Genomic DNA, 25373 nt, shown 5'->3' with positions numbered 1-25373 from the left:
TCTCAGCCGCGCTGCCCACCCATCAGAGGTGCCTTTCCCCGTGGGTCAGACACCCGGCTTGGGAACAAACCAATTCCTAATCACAATGGGGCAATAACCCAGGGCAGGTCCTGATGTTGGGGTCTCCATTTCACTCGGAGGCCAGGACTTCAGGATTGGAACAAATCCAACAACAACAGTTGTTGTAAAGTGTAGTGACTGTGTATTTTGTGGACTAAACAAGGCATTGCCATGACAGCCCTTCAAAACCTGCTCAATGGACACATAAATGCAAGCATTATTATTATTATTATTATTTTATTATTATATCTCTTACATAACACCCCCCACCCCAAAACTTAGTGAAAGATTTTGTCTGTAAACCGCTTATTTTTTAGAACAGCCCAACGTCAACCAAAGCTATTGCCAGCCGGGAGGGAGCAAATGAAATCAATTGGTGAACGAAGCGCTTAAAATAATCCTTACATTTGGTACAGCGTCTTTCCCATCGCGAAGCTCGCCAATTTACCCCTAGCAAATGTCCCACAAAGAGTAATGAAGTGAGTGACCAATTTTATCTGTGGGGGCTTTGTTGGCCAGGCCACCGGGAGAGAGTGAAACTCCCTTCTCTTTTCCAAGAGTGGCAGTGTCAGATTTTCCGTCCTTTGGGTTAGATGTTTAAACCAAGGTCCTTTGTGTCTGTTCAGGTGGACGTTAAAGATCCCCCAAATAAAACCGATCGCTCATTTTCATGGCTGTATGTGGGGTGTTTGCCCACAGAACACAAGGTCACTACACTTTACCGTATATCCAATGAAGCGATTTGAGACGCCCTCCTGACATGAAAAGTGCTGTGTCAAACGTAAGGTTTATTATTTAGTACTACAACTTCTCATCTCTTAGTATTGTCTGCGCGTAACGTCTGCTGTGATGTTGTCCACAAAATACACAGTCAATTCACTTTATTCTGTGAAGTGCTTTGAGATGTCTCAAAGATGTGATAAGGCGATATATCAAATGCAAGGGATTATCATTATTAATATTGTTATCCGTGTGCACTCTATCCTCTCTCTGACTTGGATGTTTTTTCTACAATGGAATTTAATTAGTGCTAAGGATGCCACAGCATAAAATGGAGCAAACTGTGCATGCAGAGCAATGTTTTGTGACCACATGTGAGCTGTCTGGCTCAGCATTGGTCTGGGCGTCAGTAGAACAGCACTCGCTTTCACCTGATGCGGATTTTCATTACACATCATGGTAACAGTTTTGAATCAGCGTGAGGTGGAGATCTGATAATAGGTGAAGGCAAGAGAGAGAGAGAGAGAGGATAGAAACAGAGAGAGAGAGAGAGAGAGGATAGAATCAGAAAGAGAGAGAGAGAGGATAGAATCAGAGTGAGAGAATGGAAACACAGAGAGAGAGAGAGAGACACACACATACACACAGATGGGTGGCAGAGAGCTGGAGAGAGTGAGAGAGAGAGACACACACACACACACAGATAGAGAAGGAGAGAGACAGATACACACACACACACACAAATTGAGCAAAAGAGCCACAGGCGGAGAGAAAGACAGACAGACACAAAGACAAACGCAGAGAGGGAGACACACACAAACATACACACTCACATGTGGGCAGAGAGAGAGAGAGAGAGACAGACAGTCAGACAATCAAGACACACGCACACACTGTTTTCATATCCCAGTCAGTCAACATATTGAGGTGCCCACTCTCCTCCAATACTCAGGCCCATCCAATGCCTTGTAAAGTACGTGGTTACAGTCAGCGCTATTGCACGACTCCCGTTACCATATGCAAAGCTTTGCTGAGGCTGATTAATTCCGTAGTACACAGTTTGCTATATTTTAATCTGTTGCCTCCCGCAGACCTAATTAAAATCCACTAATTTGAATTGCTGTCTGACTGAACATCTCTCTGGCTATAAAACCTCTCTGGCAGGTATATGTGCTTAAACATATTACTGCTGTAATGGAGTAACATCAATTGAATCTGCCTCTGCCTTGTTAGACAGGTAATAAGATGGGACAACTCAAAGCTGGTTTGCTGTTTGTGTGTAGGAGGAGAGGTTGTAAAAACTCATGTAATTTTCTGTAAAGTTAAGGTGCTTTTAGTACTTAATGTTTTGAGTCGTGTTTCTTTTTTTTCACATCTGGGGTTATAAATACTTATCGTCATCCTGCAGCTGAGACATTAAAACTACTGATGTCTGTAGTTACGAACTAATAATCCTTACATTTGATATAACGTCTCCGAGATGTCTCAAAGTACTTCACAGAATATGCTGTAAAGTGAATTGACTGTATATTTATGTGGGCGAAACTCGGCAGCCAATTGTGCACAAACAGTCGTGGATTGAGTGACCACATTATTAGATATATTTTTGAAGGGATTATTACCCCCGGAAAAGCGATCCGCCAATCGACTAACAACCGGGTTCCTACTTACTGCCAGGTAAACAACAACAACAAACAACAAATTTACATTCGTGTAGCGCCTTTCACGTCCCAAAGTGCTGAGGTGTATGGAGTAAGGGAACTTGCCCAATGTTTCCCCGCTGTGTGGGAATCGAACCCAGGTCCTCTCGCTTGCGAGGCGAGTGCTCTAACCACTAAGCTACTTACTGTTAATCCACCAATTGCCTACAGTCTGTGCCTGATCAGGTAGATGTTAAAGATCCCGTGGCACTGTTGGAAAACAGAATGGAGTTTCTCTCTCCCGGGGGCTCCTGACCACAATCCCCCAAATAAAATTGGTCACTCACTCCATGGCTGTTTTTGGGACAAATTGGCTGCCAACGGTCGCTAGCAAAATACACAGTCACTACACTTTACAGAGAATCCTGTAAAGCGCTTCGAGACATCCTCCTGATGTGAAAGGTGCTGTATTACAATGCAAGGATTATAATTATCAATTCTGATGAATTAACAACAATAATAATCTTTAGCCTTTAAGCCACTATGCTTGACAATAATCATCGCAAAGCGTTTTGAAATGTTTCCACGCTTACAGTATTTATTTTTCTTATCAATCAGTGGGCATGCGAGAAAGGTTCAGTCGCAAAACAGTCACTACGTTTGCCAATCCAGTAAGTCACCCAGTCTCTGTAGTCCCTTTGCCTGGTGTGTATGTGGGGGGTGTTGATGTGGAGAGTACAGACACACACTCTGTGATCTCCCCCTCTAACCTCATCTGCTCAGCAACTCTTGGGAGAGAAGGGTATAATTGACACTGGATAGACTTTAAAACCCATTTTCCACGAAGCAATTCAGTGACAGCAGATTAATGTGCTCAGGGTCAGACTGATATTACTTATCCAACGCTGTGCTGTTTACAGAGAGAAATCTCAATTCAAATTACCTGGCCTCTCATGGCCTATTCTAACACCTTCCACGAGGTGACGACATCAATGTGCGTACAATGTCAGCCTGGCTCAATCAGCAGAGCTCTCGCTCCGAGTCTGGAGGTTGTGGGTTCAAGCCCCACGTCGAGACTTTGAGCTCACACTCCAGGCTGACTCTGCAACACGGTGGTGCTGGGAGTGTGTGGGGTGAGTGCCACACTGTCGGAGGTCCGTCCTTCAGATGAGACTTTAACCCGAGCGGAGAAGGGAGTTTTTTTTCCTCCCTGGTGTCCTGACCAACAATCCCTCAGGTCTGTTTGTGGGATGTTACTTTGCACAAATTAGATGCTGTGTTTCCCTACAAACACACAACCACAAACAGACAGACGCACAAACACACACTCATGTGCACATACAGTCGCAGACAGGTACGTATACACACACAAATACACATACACACACACAGACACAAAGAACACAAACAGACAGACAGACACAAACCCATACACACATACATACAGATACGTATATACACACAAATATACTCACGCACAGACACGAGGAACACAAACAGACAGACACACACACAGACAGACACACACACACACATAGACAGACACACATACACACATGTGCGCCTATAATTAATCCATTATCCAATTATCTGAGGAAATGCACTCTCCTGCGACTTTGGAATCCTTTTCATTTGGATTCATTCTATAATTACGGCCCCCGTGTGCGCTTGAACCTGATGAGCTCATAGGCTATTAGCCCGACCCGTAAACTAAGACCGCATTATGTTTAGCATATTCCAGCAGTTACACTACTTAACACAACAGGAAACCCAGCTCTGTCTCTACACAGGATCGTTTAACATGCACTTAAACAGGCAGACAAGACCCCGCTTTAATATCTTGTCCTGTCGGCGCAGTGGCCCCCCCCCCCCCCCCATCGCCTCCAGAATCAGTGTCGATTGGCATTTGGCTGCTCTGCCCTCTCTTGCCCTACCCATCCGTCTGTCCAACCCTGTCTGTCTGACTGTCTGTCCGACTGTCTGTCTGACTGTCGTCTCCTGTCTGTTTGTCTTGGTCAGCCACGTGGCTGACACATGGAGAAACCCATACCGCGCTTGACTGAGAATTCCATGCATCGACACAGAGATTGTTGGAGTGGAATGCGCTCTCTCTCTGGATAGATACGTCCTGCAGGTGGGCAAGAGCCAAGGTTTGGAGACCCCAGAGTGTGGATTGGGGTAACTGCTAGAGTCTAACCAGCTAAAACCGCACAGTTTGCCATTGATATCACTGTCTGGCAAGTTTTCTCCCTACATGTCCAGCTAGGACCACCCAATCCTTTACGGCTTTAGCTGCAGGGTTAACAGGAGCTGAGTCGGAGAATTCCCTGCTCCCAGTCTCTGGTTGGCCCTTCCAGGTCCTGCCGATGACCAGGGCGGGCTGTGCTGTCATCAGCAGTGAGTGCCCTGGAATACTACAGCCCCTCCCGGCTCAGGAACCAGACTGGAGACCGGCACAGAGGGCTGACTCGATTTTGACATTCTGTTCCAGCCAGTCACTTTGGAACCAGTTCAGCTCTAAGGAAACCCCAATTACCTCCCCCCCACTCAATAAGCATCCTGCCTGCCTGTCTGCTTCTGTCTGTCTGCCTGTCTGTGTCTATCTGTCTGTCTGCCTGTCTGTGTCTGTCTGTCTTGTGCCTGTCAGTCGGTCGGTCAGTCGGTCTGTCTGTGAGTCTTGTCCTGTACTGTCCTTGGCTCTTTCCACTGATGTTTTTAATATCAACTGAAAAAAGGGGAAAGACTGTGAATTCAGCACCACGTCTAAAAATACAATGAACTTCACTGAATCATTTATATTTCAAAGATGATTCAATTTCACCTCAATGTCAAATCCATGATAAATGACCGGACGAAACTTTGTGGAGCAAAACCAGTAATGAAATACGGACATAAATACAAGCACATGTTAGGGTTTAAACATCTCATTTAACCGTGGCTCGATGCCCTGACCATGCCAAGAAAAGTATTTATTTTAATTTGGGTCATTTATAACCAACAGGGAAAAATATTTAAATAGTTGAGATTCTACAAAGGGACCCACCATTACTTTTCATTTGTTTTTTGCAATTCAGTCCAAGTGACGTTTTTAACGTTGAAAATAATGAATCTCCCCTACTCCCTCCCTCCCTCCCTCCCCAACGCCTCCCCCATCCTAATCAGTCACATCATGGGTTAGAGACAGAGTAAAGCTCCCTCCGCACTCCCAGGGTTATGTGAGGAGTTTTACTGCGTTATCTAACCTTTGCTGTAGTTCATTGTGTTCTGGGAGGGGATGGGATTTAACAGTATTAGGTGATGTTCTGGAGTGGGGAGGGGGGTTGGGAGAGGAGATGGTGAATCGCTGGTATTTGTTAAACCCGCAGAATAACAACACACAAAATGCTAAATCTCTTCCATTCACAAGACTGGAAATCAATACTGTTCTTCGTTTAATGAAATGGAGCCTAGTTTCAAACAGGCATTAGCTGTAAAGCAAGACCCATGTTTATACCTCCTACGGACAAAACAAAATTTATAAATAAAATCTAATTACTGAGGTGGGAAAACAAAGACAGCTGTGGCTTGGGTGTGGAGACAGACTGTCCCCTGTTCCTTCTTGTTGTGGGATGTTGCTGTACGCAATTGGGCTCCCATATTCACCTGCAATCACGTAGTCACATCACAATCAATCCTGATTAATAATAATAATCCTTGCATTTGATATAGCGCCTTTTCCAGTCTTTCAGAAGTCTCAAAGCGCTTCACAGTATATATTGTAAAGTGAATTGACTGTAGTTTGAGGGCAGCCAATTGAGCACAGCAGCGTCCCACAAACAGTCGTGGATTGAGTGACTCATTTTTTTTGAAGGATTATTATTTTCAGAAAAGCGATCCATCAACCGGGTTCCTACTGCCTGCTAGGTAAGCAGAGGCGTGCGGAGTAAGGAAACTTGCCTAATGTTTCGCCCTGCCCGGGAATCAAACCAGGGTCCTCTCGCTTGCGAGGTGAGCGCTCTAACCACTGAGCTCCAGGACTCCACAGTGAAGTGCTCTGGCTGTACGAAAAGGATTATTATCATTATTATATTGCACAGACCATTCGGCCCAACTAGTCCAGGCCGGTGTTTATACTCCACACAAGTATACCCCACCACCCCACCCACCCTCTCCCTCCCATTACTATGTAGAAGCTTGTCTTGTTCAAAGCTGCCTACAAAGCGGAAATGTAATCAGCTGCTTTCAGCAGCACTTAGAAGATGCTGTTTATTGCCGTCTCCCAAACAGAAATCCGCAGAAATAAGAGCTTTATTTGCACAAATCAATGAGGCCTGGCCGTGTGGTTATTTCCCGGCTATTTATTCCTGCGTTTCAGCCTTTTAATTCTGCGAACGCAGCAAAGATCCCGTCGCTCCCACCATTGATCTGCCCAGATCGGCAGCTCTCGTTCTGTAAGCGGATCTGACCCTGAGGAACAGGGAGAGAGTTACAAACTCTCTCTCTCTCTCTCTCTCTCTCTGTAAGCTCGGGGGCGCTGGACTCTGGCGGAGAGAGAGATCTGCAAAAAACGGCTAAGATATAACATACAACGCAAATAAATAGTCCTTGAGTTTGGTTTAGTGTCGTCGAGACGTTTAACACGCTTCACACGGTTTTACTGTAAAACGCTGATGGAGTATTTGGTAGGCAATTTGCTCACAGCAACATCCCACAAACAGCCATGAAGTAAGCAACCGATTAACACCTGGAGATTGTTGGCCAGGACACCGGGACAGAGAAACTTCTCTTCTCTTTTCCAACAGTGCCTCGTGGAATCTTTAACATCCACTTGAATAAGTTCAAGGATGTCATGTGCATCAAAGTGTCAGTCTCGACTGTGAACTCAGAGTAGGGTTCGAACCCATAACCTTCTGACCCAGAGCTTATTTCTTTGGTCAGCCAGGTGTCTGACCCGTGTGGAAATCCTTGACCACGCTGAAGAATATCCAAACCAAACTACATCCCACCGACCGATGGAAATCCCAGAGATATTCATTGGAATGGAATGGCCAGATACGTTCTTGAATCAGGTAAGCAGGTTGCGTCCCTCTGGGGGGAGAGACTGTGAATTTAGTGCCTTGGGACGTCCTCCAGGCATGAGAGGCACTCTACAAATGTAATTTGTTGCTGTTGTTGACTTCCATTCCAACAAACATCTCTGGTCCAGACAAAGGGCTGTGGTGCCCGCTTTACCTGTTGGAGGGGGTAGAGAAGATGGCCAGCACGATGCTATGCCCATTGATCTGGATAATGTCGGTCACGGCCTGCAGGATGTTGAAGTAGAAGTGGGAATCTCCGGGCACCGAGCAGTTCAGTCGGGCTTTCAGGAAGGATGTCCACTGCTTCTCGAGGACCCGCTGGGAGCCCCCCATGTCGTTCTTGCAGACGCGAGCAACTCGGGACAGGACCACCTGGGGAGGAGGATGGGTGGGGTGGGGAGGAGGCAGGAGGGAGGAGAGAGGGAAGAATTGTTGGTGAGACTTCGAGCTGAGGTGTGAGATGGAGGAACAACCAGATATACAGAGCAGCTCATTGGAATTGGGGGGGGGTCTGCTTACTCTAGGGATAGACAACCTCAGGCTTTGTCTGTGGGCTTCATATCTCCCTTCAATTTACTGGAGGAAGTGGATGGACAACCGAACCGAACCGAATCGGTGTAGTTTGAGGGTAGCCAATTGCGCACAGCAGCGTTCCACAAACAGTCGTGGATTGACTTGACGCTCCCTACCACCCCCACCGCCCGACCGACTCCTACGAAGCCAAACGAGGCTCTGGGCTCATCCGTACTTTGGGTCCTGAAAGATTGGCGTCTGCAAATACTTTTAATTCTGTAAACCAAGTTTTGGAAATGTGTTCCGGTCGCTCACAAATGGACTCAGGCCGGGTGTGAGCATAGGAGTGGGCAGAGCATTGCAACAACAGGAACAGGATCCATTAGGACCCAACTCTTTCACAGACCGTGTGTGACCTATCCTCTCGCAACCTCTACCCCAACTCTTTACACCATGATGTAGTTCCTTTACCCAGAGGGTAATTAACGGTTGTGATGGTGGGGGTGGGGGGAGAGTGAGTGGAGGGGGGGGGGGTTGTTGTGGCCAGGAAAGGTGGTTGAGGCCACGACTGGTTTAGGAAAGAACTCGGTGCTGTGATGGAGGGGGGGGGGAGGAGGGGGGAGACGGGGACAGCAGGGTTGGAGATGAGACCAGATGTGCCGAAGGGTCTTCTTCATCTGAACCGATCTGGCGATCTCAAGACCCACAAGGGGCTATTTGATCTGCACTTGTCCTTAACCCTCTCCCCGCCTCCCATGTCTTGTTCCTAATCAGCTATTGCCTCTCCTTTTAGACCGGGATAATAAATGCACCATCAAGCTCTTTTTTACTGAGAATCTCAGTTGCTCGGCAGGGAGCCTTATCCACCGACAATCTCTCCCGAGCATTGATCGAAGCTTGTTAAGTCTCTAAAACGAATCACATTTCGGATCAGACATAAACACACACGCGCACACACATGGGCTGGTACCTCTGATGAGCGCACAGGGCAATCAGAACACTGTCCCTCACCCCCTTTCCCACTTGTCGTTCCTTGTTGCCCCCCCCACCCCACCCACCACCCCCCAGGCAAAGCCTCCCCCACTTACCTTTTCTAGGTAGTTAAATTCCATGGCGATTTCCCGGAAAAAGAAGTAGACGTGGTGTCCGTACTCGACGGCGTGAATGAAATACGGTTCTGAAACAAGAACGGGTCAACCCAGATCTACATCGTCACTTATATTAAACATGGCACTAACAAGACTTATGTCTTGTTAACCAATTACACACACACAGATTGAATTATAGACTGGAAATCAATCGACTTGACTTTCACGTTACAATCGCAACGTCATTTCTGCTGCAGAAACGGAAATGGGCCCCAATGGCTTCCAGAGCAGAGATGCAGAGATGTAATGCAGTAGCTTGAATTTCTGATTCGTTCTGATCCCTTTCTTTAATACTGCTGAGGTTTAAGCCAAAGAAAACTAAATGAGAGTCCGACTGTGGGCATTGAGGTTTCCATGGTCTGGCTGAGCCTTTGGGGTAGAGGGTTGTGTTGGGATCAAGTCTCCCCCCCCCCCCCCCCAGTCACAGTCCAAGTTGACACTCCAGTGCAGTGCTGGTGGAGTGCTCTGTTGTTGGATCCGATGTTAAACTGAGATCCTATCTGACAGTTCAGATTAAAGGATGTTAAAAGATCCCACAGCGATGTTTGAAAAGAGAAGGGAGTTTATCCTGGTGTCCAGCCAACAATCCGGCAAATAGAATAGCTCATTTACTTCACGGCTGTGTGCAAATTGACTGCACATTTGCCTACAGAATGCACAGTAACCATACTTTACTGTAATATCTTGCAAACGCTTTGAAACATCTCCATTATGACGTCTGAACACAGTGATGGATTTCCGTGTTTGGGTGTCAGACACCCGGTGACGGGTTTCGGTGTGTGTCAGACACCCGGCTGGTCACGGTGACGGGTTTCCGTGTGTGTCAGACACCCGGCTGGTCACGGTGACGGGTTTCCGTGTGTGTCAGACACCCGGCTGGTCACGGTGACGGGTTTCCGTGTGTGTCAGACACCCGGCTGGTCACGGTGACGGGTTTCCGCGCGTGTCGGGCTGACTTACCCCTGAACCACTTGGAGTCGTGCTTCACTGTCCTCAGTGTTGGGCTTTCGCCCAGGCTTCGGTAAATAACGGCGTCGATGGCGAGGAAATCGGTGACTGTTCCTGTGAACAACTTATTATCTGCAAGAAAGAGAGATCGTGAATGTGAACCTAAACTGCACCGTGACCAGGCGGGTCATTTGCAACCCGGAGATGGGATTTTATGAATCCCAACCACGGGATCCACTGCATTCGCTCAACTTGGAAACACAGGACACTAGCGATCGACCAAGCTAAGGACGAATTTAATCATCTTAAAGTTCAAGGCAAATCGGTCTCACAGGCCGAGGTTGGGTAGAGTTTCTCGACTGCAGAGCGATGTGCTCAGTGAGGAAACTGAGGGTCTCGGTCTGGATCGTGGCAGCGGATCGGAGGCTCGTGCCTTATATAATAACAATTTATAATAATATGATGTAATAATTACCGGCGAAGAGGGCGACATTCGCTTGTTTGGGATCGTATGGACATCGGGCCATCCCGCTGATGCTGTCCCCCAGAGGCTCCATGGTGTCTATCTGAAATGAAACAAGGACTGAACTCGTGGCGTGAGGTTGAGGTGACGTGACGCTAGATTTCGCTCTCAACTGAATTGAGCCGCGGCACGCAGCCAAACCCGCAGCCGTGACGTGAGCGGGTTAGGTTGCCCGTGCACAGCCGTGAGTTACCCGAAAAATCGCATAATTGGACAACCCACCACCGGTTGTGGGGACGCTGCTGCGCGCAATTGGCTGCAGCGTTTCGCCCAAAGATACGCAGTCAATCCGCTTTGCGGTATATTCTTGAAGCGCTTTGAGACGTCTCGAAGATGCAATAAGGCGCCCAATCAAATGCGAGGTTTATTATTATGATGATGTGTATTGTTATTATATCCCAAACAGCAATATAACAGAACATATTATAAAAACAGCGCTGCACTGAAATCCACATCTGGACATGCAATGGTGACTTACCGGGGAAGACTGACATTCTAATTAATGAGGGCCATTATCCATCGTGTAAATATTTGTAAGTTAATCAGAACATACTTACTGGATAGCAGCTTCGGGGCAGCTGTGTATTTTGGATCCTAACACTGATGGTCTACAGTTACAGGACAACTCGCTGGGAGATCAGTCGGGGGTGGAGATTCTGGACGGATGAGATCGGAGGCACCGAAAGGGCGTTTTTTGTTCATCCGAACCAATCTCGTAAACTTTAGAACCAACAACAACAACTTTGCGTGTATATATATACAGGAGCAGCGTCTCGGAGCGTTTTATCGTGCTTAAAAAAACGCTCCAGGACGCTACCCCGGGTGAAGGGCGCTATATAAATGCAAGTTGTTAATAAAATGGCTGACTTCCAAGTCATCAAACCAGCACTTCCTGTGAGTGTTTGGGGCACCTAAGGAATGGGGGGGTGGGGGATGGGGCGGGAGCTTGAACCCACAACCATCTGACTGAAAATAGAGAGGGCTACTAACTGAGATTTTAAAGCAAAAAGGGTCTGACAGACTCAGGCCAGGTTGAATTTTGGGGCTCGGGAGAGAAGGTGCAAGTGAGTAGAAAGTGATAAAGAATGTTAGACAAGACAATGGTGGAGGTATTCTAAGAGAGAGAACCTCCAACTGAGCCAGGCCGACACCAAACCCCCTCAGCAGGGAAAGTAGGGTTAGAGCAGGTCTGAACAAGGCCACAAGGCACCACCACTGAGCATAAGAACATAAGGATTTCTGGACGAAAGAAACCAAGGTCATTCCAGTTCGCCTTCCACCATCCTGGCAGTCACATGTACATGTCGCTTCCCAAACTCTACTGTATCCCAAGATATTATGCCCTGAAAGAAATCCATCTAATCTCTCTCATGGCTCATGGGCTATGGAGCAGATTGTAGCAGTGGGCCATGGAATGTCTGTGTGTGGGCGTGGGGAGGGTGGGGGGGGTGCAGGCTTGATGGGCTGAATGGCCTCCTTCTGTTCCTAGCTTTCGTTGCGTCGTAACTTAACGCTCAACGGGATGAAGGATTATCCTGCTCGACTCCCACTTTGGAAACTCTCCGGGCATTTGGCAAGTTGTCAGTTTGAGTGAAACAGACGAGAATGAAAGCTTAATAACTACCCAATTACACTTAGATCTGAAACAGGAACGTACACTTATGAGTGTGTAATCTAGTGTGAAAAAACATCTTGTTCCCTCTCAGAGGCCTGGGCTCCGTACATCATTTATGAAGGCAGCGATTAAAAAAAAAGCCACACGAGGGATTGCCGTCAGCTTTGCTCCTCGGGTCACAAGCCCCCGAATCCTGAGAGCCCTCATCTGCTGCGCGCACATGCGTGTGCAAAGCGACAACCGGCTCCATTAACATGCCACGGGCAAACCATGTGTAAACCCGGGTGCATTGGGCGTGTGAAGCCACGTGTAAAGACATCAATCATTTTCGATCCGTGCTTATTAGCTAATTAGGAGCATCTGTAATTCTACTTGTGCACATATTTACACATGGCGTGGAATGCTCATGACTTTACAAGTGGTGCCTCATTAAGCCTGGCTACCGCGTTTCGCCCATAAAATACACACAGACGCAGCACTTTAAAGTAAATAAGCATTGTGAAGCGCTTTGAGACACGAGGCACATTCCCTCGATGATGTGATAAGGGGCTGTAATCAAATGCGACAATTATTATTGTTATTTGGGGGAATTGTCGACCAGGACACCAGGACACCTGAACAGACACAGACGGGTTTAACTAGAATATAGTGATAATAGAGCCTGGGCCCGTCATCAAGATGTCTCAAAGTTCTCCACAGGATACACTGTAACATGTAGTGACTGTGTCTATCTGTAGGTGAACATGGCAGCCAATTTGGGCACCGTAATTAGCCATGGAGTGAGTGGCCATTTCTATTTGGGGGAATGTTGGCCAGGGAGAGAGAGAGAAACTGCCTTCTCTTTTCGAATAGTACCATGGGATCTTTACCATCCACCTGGACAGGCAGACGGTTTGTAGTCTCACCAGAAGGATGGCACCTCCCAATGTATCCCACCCCTGAGCACTGACTGGGACATCAGCTGAGAGCAAATTGGGTTTCAAGATAAAATTGGTCACTCACTTCGGTGTTTGTGGGGACATTGAGGTGCACAAACTGTACTGCTGTCTTCTACAAATCCACAGTCACTACACCTCACAGTAAAATCCTGTGAAGTGCTTTGACAGACGTCTCAATCGACGTGATACAGCGCTTTATCAAGTGCGAAGACTGTCGGGCTTATTGTTATAGAGAAGGACAGGAAGAGAGCAGCATGGCTTGTACACACGATAAGTGATTGACTGACTGACTTATTCCCCCTCTTATCCACGTCCAACCCAATGTCAGTGACTATCAACACTCGGCCCACAACCCTTACCCAGTTCCCAGCCTCAGACAGACCCAGACTGACAAGCCCTTTGTGTGGCAGAGAGGCCCAAAAGGAAACACAATCCTCCCAGCCCTAGTGCGAGTGAGCTGATTCACTGAAGTCATTCTCACATTCCCGGCATAAACACAATTGGCAAACTCTATCCTAACTGCTCGTCCTTTAGAAATGGCAGGATCATGTTCAAGCCTCCCTTTATGCTCCTGGCATTCTCTCATCAGAAATGTAAACCCAGCCTCGAAACAGAAGGAGAAAATCCTGCGGGTTTAATTAGCCGCGCTTATAAAATTTTAACTGGCGGAAATTTTCACACTATAGAACTTTGTATGAGTTATGGTCTTTTAGGCGAATTAAAAGTAACCCTATCCCTGCTCGTAGGAAGACAGGAGACGTGTTTAATTAGAGCTAAAGGCTGCGGAACGTGCCGGCCCCTCTCTGCCCCACGAGGGGTTAACGAGGCGCTCGGCTGAGGCACAAGAGCAGCGTGGATGGGCCTCCTTGGATGGAGAGCGCGTTTCCCCCCACCTTTCCTCCCTGTATCGGTGGGGGCAAGTCAGCAACTTGTTGCCACGATGGTAATTTCAAACTGTCTGGAAATTGTCAAATTATTGATTGAGTGCCTCGATTTTGAAGCAGGTATCATGGAATAATAATCATCAGAATCCTTGAATTTGATACAGCGTCTTATCACGTCGTCGAGACGTCTCAAAGCGCTTCGCAGAATATACCGTGAAGTGGAGTGACCGGGTATTTTGTGGGCGAAACGCGGCAGCCAGTTGAGCACAGCAGCGTCCCCACAAACTGGGCCAAGTGACTGTTAAGTTCTTTTTACGAAACTTCCGAAAACTGACTGCAACCTCAGCGCTGAATCTGAGAATTGGCCAAATTCTGGACGCCCTAGAACGTAGGCCTAGACCTGGGCAGAATCTCTCCCCGCAGGTCCTTTCCCCAAACTCCTAATTATCTCCAGCATCAATGCCTCAACTGGTCCAGCTTCTCGCTCTCAATCTCTCTCTCTCTCTCTGGTGGGAAGCCATGTGGCACTGGGCAGGTGGTGAAGGTGATTTGCCAAAGTGGTTAGTTTTTCTGCGGGTTTCAAACGCGACGCTGCGGTGGGATCTCGGTGACTCACTGAGTAGTTGGCGCAGACTGGGTTGAAAGCGTTGGTTCCGCACATGAAGAGAGTGTTCTTATTCCTCCTCAGGAGCACCTTGACGAAGTTCCGACACTCGGCCTGTCCAGAAACAACAGCACCCTACAGGTCACATTTATGTCGAGGTGCCTTTCACGTCAGGGTTGGGGGTGGCGGGGGGGTGGGGAAAAGGTGTTTGAAAGCACGGTCAAAGAGGTACATTTGAAGGGGGGGGGAAGGAGGGAGAGAGTGAGTCAGTCAGAGGGAGAGCAAGCGAGTGAGCGAATGAACGAGCGAGTCAGAGGGAGGGATGGAGTAAACACATTCTAAACTCAACGCGCTCCCTGTAGCAGAGGATCGAGATGGAGTGGCTGAAAGCACAGGCGCTGACGGCAGAGTGGAGGGGTCGATGGATGTGCAGAAGCTCAGAGCTGGCTCAGGACGGGGGCAGGTGGAGGAGTCGGGTATCATAGAAGGAGGACACTTGGTCAACGGTCTCTCTGCCGGCTCTTTCGAAGAGCAATCCTTTCAGTCCCACCCGTACCTGCCTTTTCCCCCATGCACCTCAGTACTTGTCAGAGCCTGGCTCAGCCTTGCACAGAGAGTGCGTCAGGTACGGTACGCCAGGCGAGGAGAACAAGGAGAGTACTAACACGGGGCTCCATTGCTCGGCTGACTCCCCATCAAAGGAAGTTCGGACACGAAAGCTGTGTAATGGGATTAGTAGATTCAATTTTCCTGATATTAGGCCAGGCTCCGCTTTGATCACCCGGCCACAATCAATTAGACACAAAACCAATCAGATGTCCGGCTAATAAATCATGTCTGGCAACTATAATCCTGGGAGGTAATAAAAACCGGAAGATGCCGGGATTTGAGGGGAGTGGGAAGGCGGGAGTTTGCTGACACACGTACCTCGGCTTTGCCCTTTCATCCTGCAGATGTCAATGTCGTGTTGATTTGATCTCCACGTTAGTTTCTGTGGAGTAAAGGAAACTGTAGGATTAGAGACAGTTCAGATGGATGTTAAAGATCCTGTGGAGCTGTGTGAAAGGAGAAAGCAACTTCTCCTACTGTCCAGGCCGACCTTTTCTCACATAAAATTGGTTGCGGATATTTGTTGGACTTTGCTCCGTGTTGGCTACTGTGTTCACCCACAAAACTTACACAGTCACCACACATTGCTGTAAATACTGTGAGGCGCTTTGAGACGTCCTCCCACCGTGAAAGGCGCTGTGTCAAATGTAAGGATTATTATTATTGTTAGCATGAAGCAGAAGGCACTAGGTGTCAACCTGGCTCAATTGGGGTAACACTTTCGCCTCACTGAGTCCCCCCTACTTTCACGATCTCCTACAACCCTCCCTACCCAGCTGCGCTCTTCGGTCAGTCTTATCCCCCGGCCATCGTTGGCAGGTGGGCTTTCAGGGATGCACAGGTGTGCTGCATTGTTGCATGTGCTGAACTTGGGTGAGGTCTTAAACCGAGGTCTCATCTGCCTGTCCAGGTGGACAGTCGAGATCCCATGGGCACCAGTCAAAAAGAGAAGGGAGTTTCCCTCTCCTCGTGTCCCGGCTAACAATCCTCCAGATAAAATTGGTCATTCACTCAACAGCTGTTTGTGGGACATTGCTGGGCAAAATGCATTTGCTACAAAATACTCAGTCACTGTACGCTGCAGGAAAATCCTGTGAAGCCCTTTGAGATGTTTTGATGGCGTTTTGATAAAGCTCCATTTCAAATGCAAGATGTACGACTTTCTTACAAAGCCACAGCCTTTTCCCGGCAGGGCAAAATGTTGGGCAAGTTTCCTTAGTCCACACGCCTCTGTTTACCTAGCAGTAAGTAGGAACCTGGTTAGTCATTTGACGGATTGCTTTTCCGGGGGTAATAATTCCTTCAAAAAAGTAAATAAATAAATTGGCCCCTCAATCCACGACTGTTTGTGAGACGCTGCTGTGTGCAATTGGCTGCCGTGTTTCGCCCACAAATATACAGACAATTCACTTTACAGTATATTCTGTGAGGCGCTTTGAGACGTCTCGAAGGGTTATTATTATAGCCTGAATATATTTGCCTAATCCGGTTTATCGGGGGCATATTCTTCCTATTTCAGCTTCACAGGGATGTGGTTTCTGCCATAAAGCACAAAGTTGCACAAAGCACCCTCCGAGCCCTATAACTCGGTTTCCACCTCGGAGCTTCAGACAGATGGAAACCACCATTAATCACATGCATTTACACTGCACTACCATAAGGCACCAACCAACCCGAGAATGTAGGTTAATCCAATGCAGGAAGCATGTGCTTCCAGTCTCATCCCAGACAGAATGATATTGGAGACGAGACCTCCCCCCTGCACAGTCGGTTTGGAGACTGTGGGTTCAAGTCCCGGGTATGTAGCTGGCACTTTCAGCTCACAGTCCAGGCTGTCACTGTGGGGGGAACCTCGCGAAAATAATAATTGGTCACTCAATCCACGCTACTATGTGCAATTGGCTGCCGCGTTTCACCCACATAAATACACAGTCAATTCACTTTACAGTATATCCTGTGAAGCGCTTTCGAGACGTCTCGAAGACGTGTTAAGGCGCGATATCAAATGCCAGGATTAATATTATTGTCGCAGGCGATATCTTCGGGTGTGACATTGAAACCGCGCTCGCCCTATTTAGTTCAGAGTGAAAGATCCTGTGGTACAGTTCGAAAGCCTTATCACGTCTTTGAGACGTCTCAAAGCGCTTCACAGGATACAGTGTAAATTGAATCAACTGCGTATTTTGTGGGCGAAACATGACGGCCAATTGCGCAAAGGAGTTAGAAATGAATTAATCAGACACTAATTAGAAACTAGGGTTTCTAGTCATTCACCGTATAATTGTTTACAGGACCTTTGCCGATGCTGAGTTTCGACGGATACTGAACTCGACTGCTCAGTATTCACAGGATTCGCTGTCAAGTGTAGTGACTGTGTATTTGCACGGGAAACCTGACGGCCGATTTCTGCTCAGGGACATCTCGTAAAGAAAGCCACAGGGCACTGACGCAATAAGTTCTTTAAGAAGCGACTGAAAGGGTATGAATCTCAGAGGCAGCTCTCTCTCTCTCTCTCTCTCTCTCTTCCAGTCAGTCAATCATTTTACTCGAAATCTTCGACACGCTCATTTAACCTGCCTTTGTGCTCTCCGCAATCTTCGCTGCTTGGCGCGAGAGGACCGGGAAAACGGTGATTGATGCTGCTGCTTGAGAGGGAGGCAGACGCCTTTCTGTGCAGGATCTCAACCGGGGAATAAAACACAGAGTTTCCAAACTGCTTCCAAATTGAGATTGTGGTAGGTTGTCAGCCTGTGTCGTGACAACCTCTCCAACCTGACAAGACAATGTCGAACAAAAGCCTCTGACAATGTGACACTCCCCCAATGCCACCCCCCCACCCCAACTCTGCCAACTCCCCCACCACTGCACTGGAGCGTCAGCCTGGACTATAAGCTCGACACACACAACCTTCCGACCTTGCGAGGAGCCTACAGATCACACGGTGAGACATCTGACCGACAACCCTCTTCGACTGCGCGTTTGGTCACTCTCCTATCCCTACCCTCCCTGCCCTCCGCGCCCACCCCCCCTTCCCCCCCTCCTGCTCCTCCCCCAATCCCAAGTTTCCCAGCTGTCTCAAATGAAAGGATTATGACGACGACGATAATTATTACCACCGCAACGATACGCACAGTCACTACACTCCAGGCTCCAGGGCAAAATCCTGCGAAGCGCTTGGGAGGCCCGACGGGAGGCGGCGGAAAGACGCGAGGATCATCCTCGACGCAGCTTCTGTCGGCAAAGCTGACCCCCCGGCGCGTCGTGTTCGGTGCTACGACAGCTGCCATGGCCACTGACCGCTGCGTTAGGGCTGCTTTTGATGATTAATAATGAGTTGGGAACCTCGTACAATTCACCGGGTGGGCAGGGGGCAGGGGGTGGGCGGGCAGGGGGCCGGGCAGGCAGGGGGCGGGCAGGGGGCAGGTGGGCGGGCAGGGGGCCGGGCAGGCAGGGGGGCAGGGGGTGGGCGGGCAGGGGGCCGGGCAGGCAGGGGGGCAGGGGGTGGGCGGGCAGGGGGCCGGGCAGGCAGGGGGGCAGGGGTGGGCGGGCAGGGGGCCGGGCAGGCAGGGGCAGGCAGGGGGCAGGTGGGCGGGCAGGGGGCCGTGCGGGCAGGCAGACAGGCGGGCAGGGGGCGGGCGGGCAGGGGGGGGCGAGTGGTTGAGGAAATTTTTCTTTAAGATATTTCATAGAAACCCGACGGTTAAATTGCCGCAGACCGAGGCTGCCAAGAGTCTGCGGAGAGTTTCGCTGATTATTTACAGGGACTCTCTCCCCCCCCCCCCCCACCCCGCTGCAAATCGGCACAGCGGCCGCGGATATTCCCCCAGGAGTGCGCGGGGGAAAAGACGCAGCAATTCATCCAGTTATTTTGCACGAAATGCGCGACGCGGTTCATCGCAGCAGTTTGCGGAGTAGATAAATATTTGAGTGAAAGACATCTGGCGTCTGTCTAACTTACGAGCGTCACAATAAAAAAAAGGCTTTGTAAACCGGCGGGTGGATAAATAATAAGTCATAACAACAATAAATAACAACAATAATAATGGTCTGTGCATTTGACGCAGCGCCATTCGGTCGAGGCATCTCCAAGTGCCTCACGGGATCGACCTGTAAAGTGTAGTGACTGTGCGTTTTGTAGATTGCCCCGTGAGACGATTTGTACGCAGCGAAGACAGCTCGGAAGAAGCAAGCGAACAATTTTTATCTTGGAGGTTGTTGGGCCGGGGAGAGCGGGAGAGAGAAATTCCCTTCTCTTTTCGAATAGAGTTGCGGGATCTTATAAGAAGAGGTGGTCGTGAGCTCAGGTTAAGGTCTCATCTGAAGGAACGGCACCTCCACCAATACAGAGCTCCTCACAGCACTGAAACAGACCCCCAGCTCAGCCTAGGCTGCGAGCTCAACATCACGACATGGGGCTTGAACCGCAGACACAGGCAGGAAGAGGGGCATAATAATAATAATCATAATCATAATCACAATAATAATCCTTGCATTTGATATCGCACCTTATCACGTCGTTGAGACGTCTCAAAGCGCTTCACGGACATATTGTAAAGTCGGGTGACTGGGTATTTTGGGGGCGAGACGTGGCAGCCAATTGCGGACAGCGGTGTCCCCACAAACAGTCGTGGATTGAGTGGCCACATTTTTTGGGGGTGGGGTGTGTGTGGGGAAGAATTACATTTTTATTAGTTTATTATTTATTTTGTTGTTGAGGGATTATTACCCCTGGAAAAGCCATCCCGCCAATCCATTAACAACCGGGTTCCTACTTACTGCCGGGTAAACAGAGGCGCGTGTGTGGAGTAAGGAAACTTGCCTAAGGTTTCGCCCTGACCCGCCCGGGAATCGAACCCGGGTCCAATGGCTTGTGAGGCGAGCGCACTAACCTCCACGCCATCAGGGTGGGGGGGGGTTCAGAGTGTGGAAATTACAAGAGAGGAAAGATCAGGGGTTTAAACCTCACAGATTGGAAGCAAGCAAATATTGTTCCCATATTCAAGAAGTGACAGAAGCCCCCCCACATTTCCCACCACCATCTCCCACCACTATCTCCTCCCCACTATCTCCCCCCACTATCTCCTCCCCACTATCTCCCCCCACTATCTCCCCCCACGATCTCCCCCGCTATCTCCCCGCCACATCTCCCCCCACTATCGATAGACTAATTGGCCTGAACACAACAATTGGATAAATGATGGCCGTCAATCATCAGAGAGACAACGTCAGATCACATGTCGAAGGGCCTTGGCTGTCACACAGAGGAGGCCGAGCGATGCTGCGGAGAGCGAGAGAGAGAGCGAGAGAGAGTGAGGGGGATGTCATCGGGAGGAATGTTTCAGCTGCAGCTTTGAACGGAAACTCGTAAACATAAATCATGCAAACTAATAAAGCCTCTGTGCCCACGGCTTTTATAGTTCCCACAGCGGTAAATGTGTCATTTTACAACACTTGGTGCTGTACTCAATCACACAGTCCTTACACTTGACTGAAAACAGAGCATCCATCTTCCTCTCACACATTCCCCCCACACTCTCCCTCCCTCACACACCAATCCTCTCCCCACCACCTGCCTTGGTCTTGGGAGAAACACTCAGAAATGATCGAACTACAAATCCAGTCTTTGTGTTACAGCCCAAAGATATCCTTGCTCCCCCCTACCTCTGCGAACTCCTAACCCACTACCATCCTGCCCGCTCCCTCTGCCTCGCCTCCTCCCTGGCCTCCTTCAAGACTCGGCTCAAGACCCTCCTCTTTGACCGTGCCTTTGGTTCCACCTCCCTCCCCCCACCTGCCTTCCACCCTCCCTGATCCCAACCCCCAGCTCGGGTCCGAAACACTGACTGTCCAGCGGCTTGGGACGTCCTCCCGACGTGAAAGGCGCGATACACATGTAATTTTGTTGTTGTTGTTGTTGTTCACCCGGCCAACAGCACCACCAACACCAACAGCATTTATACAGCACCATTCACATAGGGAAGATGTTCCAAGGCGTTGGATACTGAAGGGTTGGTACCCAAACTGAGGGTCGGAAACAAGTGGGGTGGAGGGCATGGGATCGGGGGGTATGAAGATGACCGAAGGCACGTAGGGTATGGGATGGAGTTCCAGAGGGTGGGAGGAAGAAAGGCTCTTTCTCCCGGTTTCCTATCTAACAATCCCCAAGGTAGAATCGGCCATTTACTTCCCTGCTGTTTGTGGGACATTGCTGCTAAGTTCATCCACAAAACACACAGTCACTGAACCTTATGGTATATCCTGTGAAATGCTTTGAGACATCCTCCTGATGTAAAAGGCACTGCACCAAATGCAAGGCTTATTATTATTACTGATTGGGGTAAATGACTTATGTCAACCTGAAAGTCCATGGTTGGGGGAGTGGGGAAGAGACAGGGTAGGAGGGGGGAAGGGGACCAGGCCTGTATTTTAGAGTAAGCATTGTACAAGTGAGGCACAAATAGAACGTCAGGCAAACAGCCGCAACAACAACACAATCATCTTCCTGCCCCCCCACTCCCACCCTTCCCAATCGGACCTCCCTTGCAGCCAGTTCCCCAATCTCCCCCATGCCCAGTGTCAGCCACTCTGATAATAATAATCCCTTTCATTTTATACAGCGCCTTATCATGTCTTTGAGGCGTCTCAAAGTGCTTCACAGAATAGACTGTAAAGTGAATTGACTGTATATTTTATGGGTGAAACGCGGCAGCCAATTGCACGCAGCAGCGTCCCACACACAGCCGTGGATTGAGCGACCAAGTTTTCAACTGCTGTTTGGTTGTCTTTGGAGAAGGGAATGAGATACGGCTGTTATTGGGACAACCGAGAAAGGCTGACAGAGCTCAGAGCTGCTGGCTAGAGCCAAACTCCGCACAGCTCCCGGAATATGTCGCGCCAACATCTTCCGATGAAAAACACACTCGGGAACAGATAAAACAGAGTTCCTGTGATCGCTCAGTCAGCCTGTGCTCAATGACAGCCTCAACTGTTCTGACTGAGAAAGCTCCTTGGTCTCCACACTGCTCTGTGCTGAGTTTGAGCTGGGTGACAGCTGGGTTCAGTGGCCCTGAGGTCGAGGTGGGTGGGGGGGCGGGGAGGGGGGCCGGGGGAATTGGAAAATAAATCAGACAGGATTCCTGTTCCCGATTCGCTCCTTTTTCTCTCCACATCTCGCTTTCAGTCACTATGCAATGAAACTCTGGAACACTCTCTCCCAATCCCTCCACCTTGCCACCCTTCCTTGCCCATCTTCAGTTCGCGCCCGAAAGACCTTCCTGTTCGACCGTGCCTACGGTCACCTCCCCCACTGTCTCGGCGCCGTGCTCCGCCACGATCAAGCGTCCTGGGAAGCTACCCTGAGTGAAGGGGACGCTGCATAAATATATATTTTTGAGGGTAGCTGCAGATTCTCAACAGAAATCAGTGACTGGTCCCAGACGGACAGTAAACTGGCATTAATGAACTGACCCATTTGAGGTGGATACCGCGGCCAGTCAATGTAATTGATTGTTAGGTGTAGCCTGAAACGAGGCACAAGACAGATCAAGATCTGTCCTACTTGTTATTCCGAACCAGATCACGGCAATTAAAACAAGCTCCCAAACGCACTGGGATGAATATTTTATTAGGTACAAGACATGCACTTTCTTGTGAAGTGGGTAGCGCGGAAATTATTTCCATAATAGCACAGAATATTGCAGCTTTTCTGAAAGGTGGAGATGTCAGAGTAAATTTATCAAACTCTACCAGCGAATGAATATAAAAAAGGGAGAGAGAGAGAGAGAGAGAGAGAGAGATAGCTCAATTTGTAAAAAGACAACAGGAGGATGTCAGAACATTTTTGAGATCATAAAATTGGTTTGGATGAACAAGGCTCTTTGGTCCATTTGATCTCATCCCTATAGAATACCCACCACACTTTCTCCCATCACAGTATCAAGCTGTTTTTATCCAAATGAGTCCCAGTGTTCTAAATGTTGCTGCTTTGATAATAATAATAAATAAATTTTCTTTTGAGATAGAACCTTATTCCACTGTCAAAATGTCTCAAAGCGCTTCACAGGATTTACTGTAAAGTGCAGTGACTGTGTATTTTTGTAGGCGAACTTGGCAGCCAATTTGCATACAGCAATGTCCCACAAACAACCTTGAGGTAAATCATAATAATATTAATTATACTTAAATTTGATACAGCACTTTTCATGTCTTTTAGACGTCTCAAAGCGCTTCACAGAATATGCCATCAACTAACAACCGGGTTCCTATTTATTGCTGGGTAAACAGAGGTGCGGAGTAAGGAAACGTGCCCAACATTTCGCCCTGCCGGGAAGCAAACCCAGGTCTCTCGCTTGCGAGGCGAGTGCTCTAACCACTGATCATAGAATTTTACAGCACAGAAGGAGGCCATTCGGCCCATCGTGTCTGTGCCGGCTCTTTGAAAGAGCTATGTGGAGTCCTGTAGCTCAGTGGTTAGAGCACTCGCCTTGCAAGCAAGACACCCGGGTTCAATTCCAGGCAGAGGGCGAAACCTTGGGCAAGTTTCCTTGCACCTAATTTTAATCCCTCCAAAACAAAACCCAAAACAATAATAAATTGGTCATTTTCAATCCATGACTGTTTGGGGGACATTGCTGTGCGCAATTGGCTGCCGCGTTCGTCCACAAATATACGGTCAATTCACTTTACAGCATATTCTGTGAAGCGCTTTGAGACGTCGAGAAGCTAAGCGCTATATCAAATGCAAGGATTATTGTTATGATCCAACTCGTCCCACTCCCCCACTATTATCCCATAGCCCTGCAAATGTTTCCTCTTTAAGTGAATGATCAATTTTATCAGGGGAATTGTCGCCCGGACACTAGGAGAGAAACTCCCTTCTCTTTTAGAATGGTGCCAAGATAAGTAAAAATGGACACTAATGCTTCACCAACACTGAAACATCTCAAAGCACAAGTGGTGACAAGTGTAGTTTGTTGGCAAACAGCCTTGAGGTGACTGAGTAAGTGACCTGGATGATTGTTGGCCAGGATGCGAAGGTGGCTTTATTAACCCTGTCAAACCATTCCTAACTTGGAAAATTTGCATTTGATCAAAACCCCATAACTGCTCCTTGATGATAAGTCTCTTCACACGACTCTAACCTCTGATCCCTGGAATCACCCAGCTCTGAATTAAGTTGGGCGATCAATAGGTAGATGTGTTGCAGCTGTAAAAGACGAGGTACGTGATTTTCTTTTTAATCCTCTGCCCCCACCTTTCGAGATGGAACATTCTCTTATTGATGGACAGTGCTCAATGGAGGGTTGCCACAAAACTCATTAAGGGGATGTCAACTGATTTGAGTGAAATGGAAGCCTTGTCACTTAACCCTACGACCTCTGGATTGTGCAGCGAATGTCTCTACTGCTATTCCATCTGGCTGCTTCTTCGTTCCCTCTTAATTAAATCATGGTAGTTTCCTGGATGGGAGCCACAGGTAAAATATAGCTGCCAGGTGAGATTAACGTGAAATCAAATATGTAACCATCTCCATGGATTTTTGAGAAGGTGATGGTGATTGAGAGAGAAGACAAGCAGATGGGAACCATGTGCACAGGAGGAAATTATGGTATTCTTAATTATGTAATTAACCAATAAAAAGGATATAAACCCTTATTTTCCAGCGCTTTGGGACGTCCTCCGACGTAAATGCAATTAATTGTTGTTATACCAAATGCAACAATTATAATAAATATTATAATAATTATTGCCATTGAGAAGTAATCCTTTTCAATGTTGAATTACATAATTATCTGTAATCACCTCTGCACATAGGATATGGTTTGTTCACATGTTTTACTGACATGACGCAGAGTTTGTCCATGAGGCTTAACAGATCCCAGATAAGAATAGTCAATTTTGCCTTCAACTGGAACAATAATTTAGGATGCACCGAGACAGCATAACAAGAGAACACAGGCTTAGAGTCGCAAAGGACAATTTCAGGACAGACACCAGGAAGTATTTCTTTACCCAGAAAATAATCAGTGACTGGACCAGGGTTGTTAGGGGTGGCTGAGACCAGGACAGTGGGTGTTGTTCAAAAAATGGCTCAATGCTGTGATGGGAGGACAAT

The 25373-nt window shown here is 48.3% G+C and overlaps 1 protein-coding gene across 1 annotated transcript in view; it reads right to left on the bottom strand.

The window, feature by feature from the left end:
* sema6bb (sema domain, transmembrane domain (TM), and cytoplasmic domain, (semaphorin) 6Bb) overlaps positions 1-25373 on the bottom strand; it is a 115264-nt gene that overhangs the window by 12001 nt on the left and 77890 nt on the right. Inside the window, exons 6-11 of the mRNA XM_042342838.1 lie at positions 15570-15641; positions 14663-14764; positions 10562-10652; positions 10099-10218; positions 9079-9167; positions 7632-7849 (exon numbers count right to left, since the gene is read on the bottom strand). Coding sequence (XP_042198772.1) covers positions 7632-7849; positions 9079-9167; positions 10099-10218; positions 10562-10652; positions 14663-14764; positions 15570-15641 — 692 coding nt within the window. The remainder of the gene's footprint in view (positions 1-7631; positions 7850-9078; positions 9168-10098; positions 10219-10561; positions 10653-14662; positions 14765-15569; positions 15642-25373) is intronic.

Source organism: Callorhinchus milii, unplaced genomic scaffold (assembly GCF_018977255.1).
Source record: "Callorhinchus milii isolate IMCB2004 unplaced genomic scaffold, IMCB_Cmil_1.0 Scaffold21, whole genome shotgun sequence".
Lineage (NCBI taxonomy): Eukaryota > Metazoa > Chordata > Chondrichthyes > Chimaeriformes > Callorhinchidae > Callorhinchus > Callorhinchus milii.
Note: the sequence above shows the minus strand (reverse complement) of the source record. Positions and strands in the feature narration are given on the sequence as shown.